Source organism: Sarcophilus harrisii, chromosome 6, assembly GCF_902635505.1.
Source record: "Sarcophilus harrisii chromosome 6, mSarHar1.11, whole genome shotgun sequence".
In the NCBI taxonomy this organism is placed as follows: Eukaryota; Metazoa; Chordata; class Mammalia; order Dasyuromorphia; family Dasyuridae; genus Sarcophilus; species Sarcophilus harrisii.
Window position 1 is genome coordinate 1,786,044 of NC_045431.1, and position 18,846 is coordinate 1,804,889.

An 18,846-nucleotide genomic window follows, 5' to 3' on the forward strand; every position below is an offset into this window, starting at 1 on the left:
AGGAGATCATTATATACTTCAACAACAATACTAGATGATGACTAGTCCTGATGGATCAGGCCATCCTCAGCAACGAGATCAACCAAATCATTTCTAATGGAGCAGTAATGAACTGAACTAGCTATACCCAGAAAAAGAACTCTGGGAGATGACTAAAAACCATTACATTGAATTCCCAGTCCCTATATTTATGCACACCTGCATCTTTGATTTCCTTCACAAGCTAATTGTACAATAATTCAGAGTCTGATTCTTTTTGTACAGCAAAATAATGTTTTGGTCATGTATACTTATTGTGTATCTAAGTTATATTTTAATATATTTAACATCTACTGGTCATCCTGCCATCTAGGGGAGGGGGTGGGGGGTAAGAGGTGAAAAATTGGAACAAGAGGTTTGGCAATTGTTAATGCTGTAAAGTTACCCATGTATATATCCTGTAAATTAAAGGCTATTAAATAAAAAAAAATAAAAAAAAAAAAAAAAAAGAAATTTGAAAATTGAAAAAAAAAAAAAAAAAAAAAAAAAAAAAGCATGACCAAGAGAAGGGAATTTACAATATCTTGCTGCCCTACTCTCTGTCAGATGTGAGAGGTCTACAAGTGTAATATATCTCACATCATTTCAGACTTTTAGATCAATTATACTGATTTTTCCCTCTTTTTTCTACATGATAATAACTTTTAGGGAGGGAAGAATGCTGCTGGGAGAAAACTAAAAAAGTAATAAAGGAAAATGGTTGTTAGTAACATGAAATGCAGTATTGAATATAGAATTTTTTTTTGCAAACTCTGAGGTACTATTTAAATATAGTTGTTTTTGAATCACATGATTAATCTTGCTGACGTTTTTTCTTTAAATGGAAAATTGTTCTGAATATTAATTTGAACAAGAAGGATCGGGAAGCAGAGAAGGAGATAATCAGAGAAGCAAGAAGTCTCAAAGTTTATGACTCCATTACAGTGATCATTAGACTTACCCACAAATACCTTTCCCTATTTATTTTACATAAGAGCAGAACAAATTAAAAAGTAGAAAAATATCAGACCTTTAAAGAAGAAAATGAAAATCCAAGTCCCAGATCTGTCATTTACTTGTGTCATTTGAATCACTGCTTCTAAGCCTCAGTTTCCCCACTTAGTTGTTGTGTCATTTGAATCACTGCTTCTGAGCCTCAGTTTCCCCAGCTGAACATGAGAAAAATAATACCTACAATAACTACCTTATGTACAACTAAATGGCATCATAGTACACAGAGTGTTGGGCCTGCAGTTAGGAAGATTCAACTTCATTTGTTCAAGTACAGTCATTTACTAGCTGTGTGACCCTGTCCAAGACATTTAAACTTGCTTGCCTTAGTTTCCTTATCTGTAAAATAAACTAGAGGAAAAAAAAGGAAACTAATGTAGGGTCTCTGCCAAGGAAACTGCAAATGGGATCACAAAGAATTGGTCACAACTGAAAAATGACCACAATAACTCCCTTATAAGGTTATTGTGGGAAAAAAAAAGTATTTCCTAAAGGTGAATTAGTATTATATTCCATTCAATCATAAGCTGGACCTCCAAAATCATATAGCCCCTGACTTCCCTCAAGTTTCAGCTAAAATTTCATCTTCTACCAAAAAAAAAAAAACTTCCTGATTCCTCTTAATGCTAGGACCAGGTCTCTGCTGATTATCTTCAATTCACCCTGTAAATGTCTCATTTGTATATAATTGTTTTCATATGGTCTCTGCCATTAGACTGAGTTTCTCCCAAACAAAAACTGCCTTTTGCCTTTATTTGTATTCCCAGTCTCCAGCACATGGTAGATGCTTAAATAATACCTTTTGGCTGTTTAACTGATGTAGAAGTTTAGTAGTTGCTATGGGCAACAGGAAGTCATTACAAGTCTTTGAGCAAGAGAATAATGTGATAAAGCCATTTAAGAAGACTACAACCTTTCCCAAAATAAATAACTCTGGAAAATTAGACAAGAGCAAGAGTTTAAAGTCCCTCCCCACCCAGCCCCTTAATCCCTTGGATTTTCCAAAGTGCAGGTGAAAGCACTTCAGTGTAGCTGTTATGGAACTCATCCCAAAGGAAGAGCATATGCAAGGATGTTCCTCAGGCAAGAGTGTAAATTGGGAAATAAATGAAGCCACCATGCAAACTGGCCATGTTGGTGGGCAGCAACCCATGAATTCCTATAAATCAGCGCTGAATATTTCCAACTCTACCCTGGAACCAAGAAGGGACATTCCCTCCCCAAATCAAGGATTACTCCAGTCTCACTTTGACTGATACTCAGAGGCCCAAGAACCTTCCCAGTTTTGCATGTATAGGTTTCAGCAACTAACTTCAGATCCAATCCAAGGCAGTAGAGGGAGCAAATATGTGGTTATATGAACCTTAGTTACCTCACCTGTTAAATGGGAGTTCTATTAGATAAACTCTTAGGTTCTTTCCAACTTTAAATGTAATGAGTCCTGAAATGTTTTTGAACAAGAAACAGAAACACTGGGAGTTGAGTCACATGTTGAGAGCTGAACAGCCCAGTCCAATAAATACATTTGGAATAATCAATGTCAAAATAAACTTATCAAGCCCCTTCATTGTGCTTGGTATTACAAAGACCAAATCACAAGAGTCTCTAAGCTTCTACTTCACAGGCTGAGACACTGCACATGCCTCTATTTGCCAAATCAATATATGCAAAATTTGTGCAAAGAGGAAATAAGGAAATGTCAGATGAAGAGAAATGAGTCAGAGAGGCTTTCTGGAAGCACTGATCCTTGAACTAACCTAGAAAGTCAAATAAATAAGGAGATACAGACAGAAAGACAGAGAGAGACAGAGAGACAGAGACAGAAAAAGACAAGCAGAGACAGACAGAGACAGGCAGACAGAGAGACACAGAGAGAAAGAATTCCAAGATCCTGAGGGCAGCCCTCTCTCTTTTCTTCTATCCACTATTCTACATTGTCTAACCCTAACTCTAAATATATTTTAGATAGATAGATAGATAGACAGACAGACATGATAAGATAGATAGATAGACAGACAGACAGACAGATAGGTAGGTAGATAGATGGCAGACAGGTAGATACAAAAGATATCTATATATTTATATAAACATCAGTTCCTCTCACTATGGGAGCACGTTCACCAGCAGCATGTGGTGATCTGAGAAACTACAGGCAGGGGGGGAAATAGAGAGTAAAGACAAAAGCTCTTCTCTTTAGAAAAGTTCCCCACAGAGTACTCAACATCAACAGAAAAATGGAATGTCATTCCCCAGTGGTCGTCGTTGGGAGAGAGGATGGAGGACAATGGCCAGTGTGGCTTTTGTGAAAGGAGCATATGTCTGGCGGGACGGCCGACGGCCCGTTCATTCGCCATAGGTATTATTTTGTTCTGACACCAGACAGTCCGCTCACCCACTCTGTCAGGGCTTAGAAGAACTCGTTCATTGAGGCAATAATTGTGGATCAAGCTTCCCCGTGCCCGCCTCCAGGAGAGCCAGCCTGCACCTCTTGGTGGGCATCTGCATCCGCTGGCTTTGTTCTTGGGATGGTGGGGAGGGTGGCGAGGGCTCTCAAAGCCCTTTGGTACACACTTATCTCCTCTGATCCTTCTCAGCCTTCTGCAGCTGGCAGGATAGGTTCACAACAATGCAGGAGGTGGGGGCTGTTATTATTATTCCTATTTTATAGATGGGGACACTGAGGCAGATAGAGCCTGGCTTTCCCAGAGTCACACAGCTGGTAAGCAGTTTAAATTGAACACGGGACTGCCTAACTCAAGCCTAAACCAAGTCTCCTGCAACTCCTAACTGTCCAAACTCAGGCAGATTTTATGTGCTGGAATAGGAACTAGAACTCAGAACTTTGCTAGTCTCTGCTAAGGTCTCTGGCCTTATGAAAATAACCACGGGGGACCTGCAGTTGTGGCTGGAAGGAAGAAGATGAGGATGGGTTAGCCAAGCTCTGCTGCCAAGAGATGCAGCACCTTCAAACTTCTGCCCCGGTGAGGCTTGGCTGAGCTACTGAATGACCACAGACACAGGTGGCCGGGCCTGGAGACGGACTATCAATTTAATAATGGAGTGACTCAGTTTTCATTTTTATCTCAGCCTGTCTTCCTCCAACATCATCGCTGCAAGTGCATAATTCTGGGTTACAGGGTGGCAAATGCAGAGAATCACCTTCTTCCTCTCTCCCTTTTCCTCCTTCTCTCTCTCTCTCTCTCTCTCTCTCTCTCTCTCGCTCTCACTCTCGCTCTCGCTCTCACTCTCTCGCTCTCTTCCTCCCTCCTCTTCCCTTGCTCCTTCCCTCCCTCTTTATGTATGGAGCAATACAAGGTCAAGTGATTTGTTCATAGCCACGTGCTTAGTATTTATCAGAGACAAAACATGAACCCATCTCTTCCTGACTCTAGGGCTAACCATCCCTCCTACAAAATGTGTCTGATTCACTAGCAGCACCCCGAAAACTGAATGCAAAATCTCCGGGGAGGACTTGACCTAAATAAAATGTACCTGGGAAATGTTTTAACAAACTAAAACTACAGTACAACATACATAATATTAATTTGTGGTTTCTAAGTCAACATATGGTCAACTCCATTTGTATTTGAGCTTGACGCTGCTGTGATTACATCAGTCTGCCTCAGAAAATAGAGGGAGGAGAGCAAACATAATTTCCCCAAATCCTCCCCCAAAACACCCCAGAGAATCAGAGAGACTGAGAGTTTGACTAAGGTCACACAAGTAAGTGATGGAGCAGGAACTTGAGCCCCAGGCACATCCTCTGCTCTTTCTGCTCAGCATATTGCTCCTCCAGGTACCAGTCCATGGGTACGCTATAGGTCTCTTTCCTCTGAACCCAGGAAAGAGCTAACCTTAGAAACAAGCAGAGCTTGTTTATTCTAATTCCCAGTCAGCAAGGGATATGTTTTCCAAGAGAGCAACGAGCTCCCCCAGCCACAGAGCAGTTCACAAACCCGAGGCTTGTTTTCCTTCTCCACTAAGAACATATTTCTTGAAGGACCACAGAAGTCTCTAAATATCACAGACTAAAAACCCAGAAAAGCTAGTTCGAGAGACCCCAAAGCTCAGGGCCCCTCCAAACCTTCATGCTGGTGGCCACCCTTGTGGCACTACACTCTCCACAGCAAATTCTTTCTTTTTGATTTTTTTTTTTTAAAAAGGGGGTTTGAATTTTCCTCACTTAAGAGTAAACATTACCCTGGGAGCTAGAGTGACAACTCCCCCAAGACTTCCTGTGTCCTGGCCATAAAAGTGTTTTTCACAGTCTCCTTGCCTGCTGAGTGGGAAGTAAGTGGGCTGCACATTCCCCCTAAAGCTCCTTACATCATCAGCTGTCATGATGGCGCTCAGATGACCCAGTAGTGGAGCCTGGCTGAAGATGGAATTCTGCTCATAATTCACACATCCCGGCAGTTGCTATTTTTTGTGTAATTTAATCATCCCCCACATCCCTTCCTTCCATATCTGAAACACTGCCAGAAATAAAATCTCTTGCTTTCTTTTCCCTAGCATCAATTTCTATTATGTATCATAATTCAAACCCTGCTCAGGATAACAGAGTCTGCCTGAGGTGTGTGGATGTGGCCCTGGCTCATGGATATGTGTACCAGGCCAGGAAAAGTTAGAAAATCTGCCCTCCAGGGCTTCTGCTCATCTGCAGGCTTTGCATGATTATTTTAATGCACTTATTTAATGGATATTGGATTAAGCATCTACTGTGTCCAGAATAGCTGCCGGGACAAAGACACGGTCCTTGCCTTTGTGCTCCTTGCATTTGAGTAGCCAGTGACCGGGCTTCTTGCTTTCTCACTGGGCATCTGGCATGTGCCAAAGCTGACTGTAACCCTCTATTCTTCAGGAGATGGTTTCATAAATTACAGAGGGGGGTGGGAATTCATCCGGCGGCCAGGCATTTTGGAAAAAAGCCTATCTACACTTCACAAGACTGGTCCTCCAAGAGATGCAAAAGCAACCACAGATTCCATCACTAGGCTATTTTTGAGGAACTTTCAATTCCTTAAGACATGTGTTAACTTAACTTTCACTAGCATGGAGAACATAGAAATCCGTCCAGCCCTTGAGACTTTGGAAGAGAGCCTTTTGGAGACAACCTAATTGATTGATCAATAAATCAATCAGCAAGCATTTAAGCATCACTCACTGTGTGCTGGGGACCATTGCAAGCACCAGATACAAAGAAAGGCAAAAACATATTCCTCCAAGGATGAGGTCTCCTTCTTACCAAGAAGATAATATTCAAAAAACTCACCAGACGTGTTAGAAATGGGAGGGAACAGGAAGCAAGATGTGGGAGTGAGGAGGGAGAAAATCCCAAGCATGATGAGAGACAGAGAAAAGACAGAGATGGAATTTCAAGTGTGTAAAATAAACATCTGTGTGCCAGGAGGAGGACCACAGGGGTCCACATTAGCTCTCTAAGATTTAAGAAAGGGCATTTTTTAAAGTTTTATTTTTTTTATTCTCTTATCTTCCCATCCCACACATCCCTAATTTATTGTAGTCCATATAGCTATCTATCTCTTCCATCCCCACACTCAGCTTTGCTAGATTTTAGTTTATTAGTTTTCCTAGAAATAATAGTAGTAACTATTACTTAAATGGGTTTTCTAAGTACAAAGTGATTTTATTTTCAATATCTTATTGAATCCTCAGAGCAGCGGTCTGAGGCAGGTAATATAAGACGTATTATCTCTTCTCAAGTGATGAAAATGAATCTCAGAGAGGTTACATGATTTTCCAAAGTCCATGTAGCTAGTAAGTAGGAAAAAGGGCAGAGGTAAGAGAAAAGCAGATCTAGAACCCAGGTTCTTTTTCTCCAGGACTAGAGATCTTCACTTTCCACCATTGTGGAATTTATCTCATATAGAACTGCCAAGAGATTAAGATCAGCCTCCATACACTTGGCAGCTAAATTGGGATCTCTGCTTTGCCCCAGACTTCCACCCAATGAGATCTTGATGATTATATCCCAATAATTAAAAGTGGAGTGAAGCAGCTGTCCTCAAAGACAACTTGAAAGGACCTTAGGAAAGACCTGATCTCCAAGAACGGATGTTTGACTTGAGTCCTGACCAAACTCAATACCAGGATGTGTCCACTGGCAAGAAGTGAACACACACCAGGTGAGTGCAGTAGCAGAGGAGGCCCTTGCTGACTGTGAGCACTTGCAAATATCTGGTGTTAGTTCCATAGCATAGGAATGAACTGAAATTTGAATAAAGGAGAGGGACCAAAGGGACAAAAGCATTTGTGGTGACAGTATCGCTGCAGGTCCTAGCCATGGCACAGAGGAAGAGACGAGTATCTGAGGTTGGACCCTGGGCAGAGTTCAGAAAAAAACCAGTAAGAAAAACCTGAAAACTAGGGCAGCATTCCCCATTCCTCAGAGCTTATTGTAATAATAACATAATTTTAAAATAATAATAATAATAATAATAATAAATAATCATAATAATGACTAAGCAAATGAGTAAGAACTTGACCATAGATAGCTACTATGCAGATAGAGAAGATCTGGGTTCACATTTAGCAGAAGATAATGAAGTTTAAAAAGCTACTCCTCCCAAGAAAAAATGTCAAATGGGCCCCCAAAAAAGTGTACTTTGAAGAGCTTTGAAAAGGACTTTAAAAACCAAATGAGAGCAGTTGAGGAAAAATTAGGAAAAAAATAAGAGCAACATAAGAAAATTATGAAAAGAAGGTCAATCAACTGGAAAAGAAAATCCAAAAACTTAAGGAAGAAAATAATTCTTAAAAACTAGAATTAGGCAAGTGGAAGCTAATAATATTAAAATAAACTAAGAAATATTAAAACAAAATCAAATTAATAAAAAATAGAAAAGAATGTGAACCATTTCATTAGAAAAAAACAACGGATTAAGAAGACACAATATAAAAATTGTTGGACTACCTGAAAGTTATGATTTTTTAAAAGGAGTCTAGATACATTATAACAAGAGATTATTAAGGAAAATTTCCCTGAAGTTCTAGAATGAGAGGGTAAAAATATAGACATAGAAATGGAGATCCCAAGATGAAAATTCACAATACCACTAATGAAGATTAAATCAAAGTAATTATAAGGAGTTATTTTGCCCAATTATATGACAATAAATTTCTCAATTTAAGTTAAATGGAAGAATATTTACAAAAATATAAACTTTCTGTAAGAGAAAATAGAACATCTAAATAAACTAATTGGGAATAAGAAATTGAACAGGCCATTTAATGAGCTTCCAAAAAAGAAAGCATCAGGACCAGATGGATTTACAAGTGAATCTACCAAACATTTGAAGAACAATTAATTCTTATATTCAATAAATTATTTGCAATAATCGGCAAAGAAGGAGTTCTAACAAACTCCTTTTGTGAAACAACTATGGTACTGACATCTAAACCAGGAAGAGCAAAACCAGAGAAAAAAAACATAGGCCAATTTCATTAATGAATATGGATGCAAAAATCCTAAATAAATCACTAGCTAGAAGACTACAACAATACATTACAAAGACTATACACTATGACCAAGTGGCATTTATACCAGAAATAGAGGAACGGTTTTTAGCATAAAGAAAATTATCAAAAGCCAATGTAAAAAAATCAATACAACAGATGCAGAAAAGGCTTCTGATAAAATAAAATACTCATTCCAATAAAAAAAATTGAAAGCATGGTTACAAAAAGTTTTTTTTCCTTAAAATCATCAAATCATCCACCTAAAACCTTCAGCAAGCATTGTTTGTAATAATGATAAGGTAGAAACCTTCCCAATAAGACCAAGAATGAAACAAAGATGTCCAATGTCACCAATATTATTCAGTATTGTATTAGAAATGCTAGCCATAGCAATAAGAGAAGAAAAAATTAAAGAATCAGAATGAGAAATGAGATAACAAAACTATCCTTGATACAGATAAGTTGATGAAAGGCAGAAAATACTAAAGGCTCAACTAGAAAGTCAGTGAAAACAATAATTTTAGCAAAGTAGTGGAATATAAAATAAGCCCACATAAATCATCAGCATTTCTGTATATCACCAACAAAACTCTATAAGAAGAGATAAGAGATACCCCACTTAAAATAACCATAGAGAGCATAAAACACCTCATACCTCTTCAAACAGATCTAGAAATTACAGAATTATAAAACACTTCTGATGCAAATAAAGTCAGATTTAAAGAATTGGAGAAATATTCATTATTCATGGGTAAGCAGAGTCAATATAATAAAACCGAAAATTTTGCCTAAATGAATCTGTTTATTCAATAACCTCTTTATTCAAATTATCCCCACAAATTACTCAATTAGAAAAAATTATAGCAAAATTTATTAGAAGAAGAAAAGGTCAAGAATATCAAAAGAATTAATGGAGACAAACTGTAAAGGGAGGAGGTTTTGTAGTACCAGATCTTAAAACTATTGTATGAAGCAGAAATTATCAAAACTATCTGGAAGAGCCTGAGAAAGAGAAAAGTAGATTAATGAAACAGACTAGACACACAATGCACAGAAGCAAATAATTATAGTAACTTTGGCAAATGTAAAAGTTAAAGCTTTGAGGACAAGAATTCATTATTTAGTAAAAATTGGAAGGAATGCTGGAAAGCAGTCTGGCAAAAATTGGGAATAAACCAGTATCTTATACCAATTTTTTCCAAGAGATGGTCAAACTAGATATGTGACCTATATATAAAGTGGGGATATCATAAGAAAATTAGAAGAATATGGAACATATTATCTATCAAACTTGTGAATTGGGGAACTTTTTTAAAAAAACAAATAAAAGGTAGAGAGCATTGTGAGTATAAAACAGATAATTTGTTGGTTAAATTCTGTAATTTTTAAATTAAAAAGGTTTTACACAAATAAAACCAATGTAGCCAAAATTAGTAGGGCAGGATATAGAGAGATATTGTTTCCCTATTGTTGAACACTATTCCTCTCTTAATTTGTCCTAAGATTTAATTGTCTTTGGCAGCCATATCACACAGTTGACTTATAATGAATTTGTATTTACGAAAACTCCTAGATTTCATCACACAATTTCTTCTTATAGATACAATGTTGATTTTTTTCTAAGCCCCGGTAAAAAAAAGGTTACATTTATCCCTATTGAAAGTCTTCTTGTTGGATATAATTAGCCACTCTAAAATGTGAAGGTCTTTGTAGATGTTGGCTATGTAATCTATTTTGTAAATGATCCCTTCTCGCTTTGTGTCAACTTCTAGTTTGCTATATGTGTCATTTTTGCCTTTATCCAAATCACTGATAAAAATGTTAGCAGCACTGGATCAAACACAGATCCCTGAAGCCCTCCAATAAAGAGATCCTTCTAAATTGGCCTTCTTTGGGTCTGTCCACCCCATCCAATTCTGAATCTACTTCATTTTGTTATTCTCCAATCCATATCTATCTTCTCATCAAGCATAGAGACCCCTTTGAAAGACTTTACAGTCTTTATAGGAGACTTTCTCAAATTTCCTTGCTAGAAATCAAAATAACTACCTTATTCTTGGGCTTGGCCACACAAAAATAATCTCACAGGTCTCTTCCAGCTCTAATATCCTCTGACCTCAGAACCCTTGTAGTTGTAAAATTCTTTCCAACTCTGAGACTCTGACATTTGCAACCCGAGTTCATCCATCATTATGGGAAACTCCCAGATTGGCAAGCTCCATCTTCAGCCTCCCAACTCAAGCAACAAAAACCTAGGTCTTTTCTCCAGAGCCTTACCAACACAAACCTTTCCCTTTCCCTACCGTCTCGGTCCTCACTGCTCTGCCTAACTGGAGGTCTGTTCAGGAGCTGAAAGGAGAAAGTGTTCCATTTGGGTTTGTTTTGTTACCCCCTGCCCCTCCTCTTTCTCACCCTTGGGCTGGACAGTGTGCCCAGCTCTGGCTCTGGGGACTGCAGGAAATTGAAAACTGGAGCTGGTTGTTCCTTGGACCACCCCCAAACAGGTTTCCTGCATCTGAATTCTGTTTAAATAAGAGGGTGTGACCGCCCTACTTAAGCCCCTGAGCCTAGGGTGCTGAGCCTCGGTTCTCATCAGACAAGAGGAGAACCATGAAGCTGTACTTTGCCTTGATGGTGCTTCTCTCCATTTCACTGTTGGCTACTTCAGCTCCTCCAACTTGCTACTCAAGGATGCTAAACCTAAGCAAAGAAATCATGGATTCCTTTAATGCTCTGCAGAATGAGGAGCCCTTGGTAAGCTTATTGATCTTTTTCTATTTTAAAAGCTTCTATTTCTTCTTCAGAAAAATTGGGTGATTGGACACAAGGATCTCTAAAGACCTTGCAGTTCTCACATTCTACATCCTCTCCATCTTTCCATCTCTAACATTCTGTTATCGAAGATCTCTTCCAGCTCTAACAAGCCATGTTCGACATTGCTTTTCAGTTGTAATGGTCTGTTTTCCAAGATCCTTTCTAGCTCTAATATTTTGGATTTTAATACTTTTCCCACCTTAACATTCTGTGTTCCAAGATCTCTTCCAGGTCCAAAAGTCTTTGTTTTCTGTTCCAAGTTCTTTTGCAGTCCTAATATTCTATGTTCCACTCCACAGCTTATCTTTTATGTTACAAAACTTTCTAGCTCTTAATATTATGACCCTATGAAAAGCTGCTTTATGGAATCTGTCATGTCTCTCAAGATTATTGAATAATAAATAGAGTCTGTTTTCCTTACTTCTAGGAGCCCTGTGTGGAGGGACTGCCAAAACTTTACTTGGATATACATGTAAGTTAATTCTTTCTCAGATCCAACAGTTATAGTTAGGAGCATTTGTATGTATCAGAGTCAGGGAATAGAGGAAGAGGAGAATTATTATGATATGGAGATTTTGGCTGAAGAAGAGAGCTCAGAGATCACCCAAGGATGGAGCTGAAAGGAACATGGAAATAGCACTTTAGCAAACAATCAGGGTAAAATGAAGATCGGTATGAAAAATTATATGAGGAGAACTGAGGAAAATGTAGACAGGGTACAGGAAAACAAATCAGAATCAGTCCTATGTCTGGGACTTTATTCACTGCGTGATTTGGGGGGAATTCCTTAACGTGATCCTCAGTTTCCTTATCTATAAACTAGGAATAATGTTTTCATTACATATTCTACATGACTTGCCTGACATGCACATATGCCCAGTGAAGAGTCTGAGTCTTTGAGTCATATGACCTCCATGCTATTTTCATGCTTTGTGTCATCATATGATTGATCTTAGAGCTCCAAAAGGGCTTGTAGAAATTCACTGCATTTCACACAAATATAATAAAGTAATAAATTGGGACTTTAAACCTAAGTTTTCTGACTAAACCCAATGTTCTTTCCATAACATCATCTAAAGGGGGGGGAAAGTCATCTAAATGCTAAATCATATCTAGAAGAAGATCGAAGAATGGCTGCTAGAATTTTCTGAAGAATAAGAACTGTCTATTTCTCCCCATTTAAAGCAAGGGATCTTCCCCATTCCTCTTGTTATCTACAAAAGAGCATTTGACTATTGCTCTGAAAGTAATGGCTTCTGAGCAATATGACTGAGACAGTCAGGGCAGAAGCAATTATAGCAATCATAAATTCATAGTCCCTTTTATTGTGTGTACATTATCTGAGGAGGATACGGAGCATGTTAGTCGACAAACATTTGAGCTAACTACCATAAGGAATTCAAAAATTTATCAAGTCCATCTCAGTGCCCAGAGAAATTATTACCTATAAAATACTGAGAAATATAATCTAGTAGATAAGATCCCTATAGAAATAATTATAATACAAGGCAGAATAGCAAAATTCAATAAGAGAAGCATAAGCACACCCCAGATAATGTTTATTGCTACTAGGAAACAGGCCTTCAGGTGAAATCATGTTATTTAGCTGGATCAATCCATTCCATAGAAACAATGTTATAAATGGGAACACACGCTGTTATTAAGGAAGTTTTAAAACACTTTTTTTAGGAATTAATTACACAATGAATAACACATCCACATTATTAACAATGTTGTCAGTTGGTCGACAAGCATGTACTATGGGCCAGGCACTGTGCCAACAGCTGAGGACTCAAAGAAAGGCAAAAATCAGTCCCTGATCTCGAGTTCACGGTCTCCATTGAGAAAGCAGGACACAACCAACCATGTAGTGATGGAGTAACAATGCTATTGGGGAATAGTCTTATTTGGAAACAAGCCTAAGGACTGAGCTGGGGGAGGAAGATACCCTCAGACTTGGGGGGACTCTATTTGAATTTATGGATTAAGCTATTCCCTTCTGGTAAAAACCATCCCCTACTTGCATTATTGAGAGAAATCACTTAAACACTAACAATCAGTTCATTTTATTTACTATTTCTCCACGCTCTGAGATGGGCTGATGTTATCACAGATTAAAGGTGATTTTCTGGGAGTGAGAGTCCAAGCAGAGGAATGGGTCTTCTGTCATAGGATGCCAATGTGGGGGTCTCTCTGATAAGGCCACCAAGCTATGTCCTTTTGTTATCATCCAATGGCTTAACTGTATATAGTAGCTACCCAAACACTGCAGTAGGCTTCACATAGGAAAGAGAAATAGCAGCGGGGAGGCTGGGAGGATGCTTGTGGCCAGGAAGCCTTTCAGTTAAGTGACTTTCAGGACTAAAAGAGTATCAATATCAGGATTTGAAGCAAAGCATTTCAATGGATCAGCCAACTGGCATGCATTTATTTGGGGCTTAGATTGAGTTCTGGCTATTAGTTTTGTGTTTCTACGAGGTGGGGAGACAGTGAGGAAGCAGCAATTGCTCTTCTCCATAGACCTTTGAGAACAAAGGCATCACAGCACTGATGAGTACAATCGACCTTGTCATCATCTGTACAATGAGTTATTAGAGTTCAAAGGAGGGAGAGAAATCGTAAAATCTTATGAAGGTGGAGAACATGGCCCATCAGGTGGATTTAATGTATATTAAATCAAGCTAGCACCAGGTATCAACAATTCCCCTCTGGATTAAGGAAACAGCAGCAGCAGCAGGGAAATATAGGCATATTCTGTTTTAGTGAACAATCGTTCTACTTTAGTTCCCATATTGTCTGGTATGGCGTGTCCACTCTAACCAAATGCATAGTTTGAGCCCCATTGAACAATGTTTGGTTGGAAATATCCTATGAGCAAAGCACTGGTCTAGGTAGGGAGAGAGAGACAAAAAAGAACAGAATTTGTAGAGTAAGGGAGGAGATAAGACAAGAAAACAAATAACCACGATACAAACTAGCAAGCGCTGATTAAATCCTTGTATATACAAGGCTCTGGCATATAAAAAACTACTGGATTACAACACTATGGAAGGCCTAGGAATTGATTTTGGGTTTAACTGAAGAAGGAAGACAATTTGGCAGCTGGTTAGGAAATCAGAAAGACGGGCTCTAAATCCTAATTCTGCTACTCATGAGCTCTGACAATAGTCAACTCACTGAACCTCTTTTCCTCGTCTGCCAAATGGAAGCTCATGTTAGTTGGGTTCTTATCACCTTCCTTTTGAGAACAAGAAAGCGGAAGCCAGGCAAAATAAATGACTTGGTCGGGGTCTCACAGTCAAGAAGTGTCGGAGATAGAATTCTAATCTTGCTTTTTCTGGCTACAGGTCTAGCACTCTGTCTACTAAGCCATGTTGCTTCTACTCCCCCCCACCATGGGTGTCATAAGAATAGCCTAATAAGATAGTGAGAAGAATGTTTTGTAACTAGATGAAGCTAGATAAGTATCAACAAACAAAAAAAGTTAAATAATTTCTGGCTGGATACAACAGGGAAGATTTTATTAAGTGGGCTTTGAAGGACTGTGCGGATGGAAAAGTTGTGAAGGAAATATGGGGTCAGTAATTGATTAATGACATTAATTGTCATTAAATTAATGACAATTTTTAAGAAGGCAAAGGATGACCAGATCAAGTCCCAAGATAAAACTGTGGAGAGGGGAGAATTAACTAATCTAGCTCCAGCTATTATTTTTAATTATTGGCAAACAATGAAGAGGAAGAGTGCTGGGCTCATGGTCAGGAGCAGCTCATATTTGCATTCGAAAGCCTGCATTATTGGCACCATTGCCAAGCTTCGGTGACTCAGTTTCCTCAAGCTATAAAATATAAATGGCAAAGCCTGTAGCAGTTACCTTATTAGATCGTTGGATCACACAAAAAATAAAACAATATATGTGAAGCCCTTTGTGAATAATACAGCACCAGACAAATATCTACTATTATTCTCACCCACCATCTTCCTGCACAAAACCCCCCTTCATAACCCATTAGTATTGCTGTTTTTATAAACTATGAGACTGCGATATGGAGAACTGAAGTGACTTTTTCAAGGTCACACAGTCAGCTAATGTTTGAGTTCTGACTAGAATTCAGGTCTGCTGCTTCCTAGTCCAGTCCTCTTTTTAGTTTGTTTTGTTTGTTTATGTTTTTTAGTTGTTTCAGTCTTGTCCAACTTGTTTTTTCTTAGCAAAGATACTGAGTTGTGTGCCAATTTCTTCTCCATCTCATTTTAACAGATGAGGAAACTGAGGCAAACTGAGTGAAGTGACTTGCCAAGGGTCATACAACTAGGAAGTGTCTGAGCTGAATTTGAACTCAGGAACATGAGTCTTCCTGACTCCAAGCTGGATGCTCTAATTACTGCAAAGCATCCCAGATGCCTCCTCAGTTCTTTGTACACAACCCCATTGATCACTTTATGCTATCACTGATATGAGTGTGTGTTGGTGGAAAACAGGTTCAGTACCAGAGAAAAACAAAAGTCTTAGCTCATAGCTCCTGGAACATAGTAGGCTCTTCATAAATACTTTTTAATTGACTGTCCGTCCTTCACAAAGACAAATGCAAGTCGCTTCTTCCACTCAAAGAGCTTAGACTCCCCTGCGGGAGTTCATGTCTGGTGGTCGTTCTGTTCCCCGCATCACACACCATCCTCCACTTGCAGAATTACTGCGTGCTGGCCAAACTACGGGACTTTGTGGCGTCGCCCAAGTGTCGGAAAGTCGCTCGAGTCGGGGCCCTGAAGGACCAGGTGCGGAAGCTGTACACCATCATGAACTCGTTCTGCAGGCGGGTGAGTCAATGTCTAGACAGGCTTTCTTCTGGCTGCCATCGCTTCTCTGAGGGCTCCTGGGTTCCTGCTATGGGTGAGACACTGGGCTAGCAGCTCACTATAGGATGTGACAGAGCACAAAGAGTGGCCCCCTTCCTGAGTGGAGATGACAAGCTGCTGAGGAAGGTGAGCCCCACAGTGGGGAAAAGATGCAAAGCATATTAGAGCAAGGCCCAAATGAGGGCAAAAGGGCTTAGAGGAGTCTGGGACCCTTGAGGGGGGAAATCAAGAAAGGGCAGGCCTGGAATTGGGTCCCCCAGGATCGTGTGATTCTTGGGATAGGGGACGAGGTCAAAGAAAGGACTCATGGTAGGGAGTAGCAGCAGATGAGAAGAGAGCCAGAATGTGGAAGGCCTTGAATGCCAGGCTAATGAGTTTAACTCTATCCTGTAAACAGTAACATGTGATTGAAAGGTTTACAAGAAAGTTAAGAGAGCATAAAAATTGCACTTTAGGAAGAATCGTCTGGCAGACTAAATAGGGCGACTGGGAAAGGAGAGACTGAAAGCAGGGACAGCAGCTAAAATGGCACGGGAGTGTCCAGCCACAGATTCCGTGACTGGTGGCAATGGGAGTGGAGAGGAAAAGCAATTTTTAAAATTGTAACGGCCAGACTGGCAGGCTCCTCTAAGCGGCTGACTCATGCCGACCAAGTGTAGCATTGCGCTGCTTCTGTACGTTGCTGGTCTCCCTTTTTATGTTTGTTGAGTAGACTGTAACTTAGGAATATCCCCCCAAATGCAGAAAAGATGCTTAAGCAGATGAGGGGAAGCAGGGGGAGGCAGGGTTTAAAAAACGAATCGGGGTCTCCAACAGTATTGTGAAAAGCGATGTCTGTGGGGATTGTGCCTGATGCGCTTGCAGCACAACAGGGGGCCCCGTGAGTAATCTGGGGGCCAGGAAGGTGGCCATTGCTGCCAATGAGGCTCCAGCCTCTCTCCCTCTCGGGGGCTACTGGCATTCACTTGTAAGACTGAAGCTCACCCAGGCTTCTGAGCTGGCGGCTCCCACTGAAGGGCTGAGTTTGTAAGGTGAAGGGAGAGCAAAGGATGTCAGGGAAAACCCCGTGGAGGCAGAGAGGGCCACACGGGCAGCTGTCCCTGGTGGCTGGCTCTGGGTCCTTTGGGAGATTCCGGTGTAATCAGCCAGACTGGAGACCACATGAGGTGTGGAGACACGGCCCCCTGGGAAGGCTGGACAGTGGCCAGTTTCTGTCAACAATGCAAATGGCAGTTCCAGCCTCGGCAGGACCTTCTGGGCTGTCCTGGCTTCCATCCCTGTGCCCAGCTGCAGGACTGTGACCAGAAAGCTCGGGATCCCGAGGCCCGCCAGGAGCGACCACCATGGTCTGGGGCTTCTCTTCTCCCTCCTTCCTAATGCTGCCTGCCATCTCTTGTTTCCGCAGGACTTGGTGTTTTTGTCTGATGACTGTGAGGTCCTGGAAAACCCCCTCCAAGCTCCCACAACCGTGAGAACCCAAGTGAGGTCAGAGTCGAAAGAAGCGCCCAGGGGGATTCCAATTACCCCTGCTGGCAAAACCTCAACTGGTTAACCTGATGTGCCCAACAAGGCTCCTGTGTGTGAGTGTGTAAGTGTGTGTGTATGTGAATGTGTGTGAGTATGTATGTGTGTGTTTATGTGAGTGTGTGAGTGTGTGTGTGAGTATATGTGCATGTGTTGTGTGAGTGTATGTGAGTGTGAGTATGAGTGCGAATGTGAGTGTGTGTTATATGTGTGAGTGTGTGTATGTGTGTGTGAGTGTGTGTGTGTGTGTGTGTATGTGTGTGTGTGTGTGTGTGTGTGTGTGTGTGTGTGTGCTACTTCCTCCCCCCCCAACTTCACTGGGGTGTTTTGCCATCTCCAGGATGAGCAATGAACAAGTCTGTTGCCTTCCTGGAAAGCCGCCTGCCATAGCTGGGCTAGCAGTCACGCTCTTCCTGGGGCGTTGCCGCCATTTCCCTGTACCCAGAAGGCCCAGATGTGTTTATTTGAACAGTAAGGACGCGATGCCAGATTTGTTTCTTCCTCATGAATAGCCAGCTTCATAGCGAGCAAAAGAAGGTGCTTTCATTCCTAGCTTGACCTGGTCCCAGCAAAAGTACTTTCCGTTTTTTTAAGAGCTTCGTCCATGACAAGGTAGACTCTGTTCCGCAAGCTAACCACAAGAGAGGCAAAGGATTCTGCAGTAACTTTACAAAATCTCCATTATCTTCGTGTTGTTCTTTGAATTTCTTTTGGTAAATTGTTAGAAGCATTTTACTTGAAGGAAGGACCCTTCCTGTGAGAAGTGGTGAAAACCTTAATTAAAGAACCCTTTTCAGGGAGAAGCAATTTCTCATGTGGGCAGTGCCAACTTGTCATCAATATTCTCTTGTAGTTGAAACTCTCTTACAACTTGCTTTGCTAAGCACATTGCGTTTCTAACCATTGGAAGTTACTGTTCTAGGTCCTATTTTCTGCCCATGATGCCAGCACACAAGGCGACCATTTCTTTATCCCTTTCAGTAATTCTCCACTTTTCATGGCTTGTCCATATGCCCCATGACCCATGTGTCAGGGGCAATCTGCTGCAGCTACACTTAGGCCTTCCACATTGTGGGAGTTAGGGGTACAGAGCCCCCCCCCCGATTTGGAAAGTTGGGAAAATAAGTTTTGGCCCTCCCTTCAGAG

The 18,846-nt window shown here is 40.5% G+C and overlaps 2 protein-coding genes across 2 annotated transcripts in view; one reads left to right on the top strand and one right to left on the bottom strand.

The window, feature by feature from the left end:
• The window catches only part of STK32B (serine/threonine kinase 32B), a 377,048-nt gene that overhangs the window by 343,764 nt on the left and 14,438 nt on the right, over nucleotides 1-18,846 (bottom strand). The gene's annotated exons all lie outside the window — the stretch shown is intronic.
• CYTL1 (cytokine like 1) lies at nucleotides 11,039-17,798 on the top strand. Its single transcript, XM_012552339.2, has 4 exons — nucleotides 11,039-11,262; nucleotides 11,750-11,794; nucleotides 16,009-16,137; nucleotides 17,582-17,798. Exons 1-4 carry the CDS (start codon nucleotides 11,119-11,121, stop codon nucleotides 17,726-17,728), a joined length of 465 nt encoding a protein of 154 aa, XP_012407793.1. The 5' UTR covers nucleotides 11,039-11,118; the 3' UTR covers nucleotides 17,729-17,798.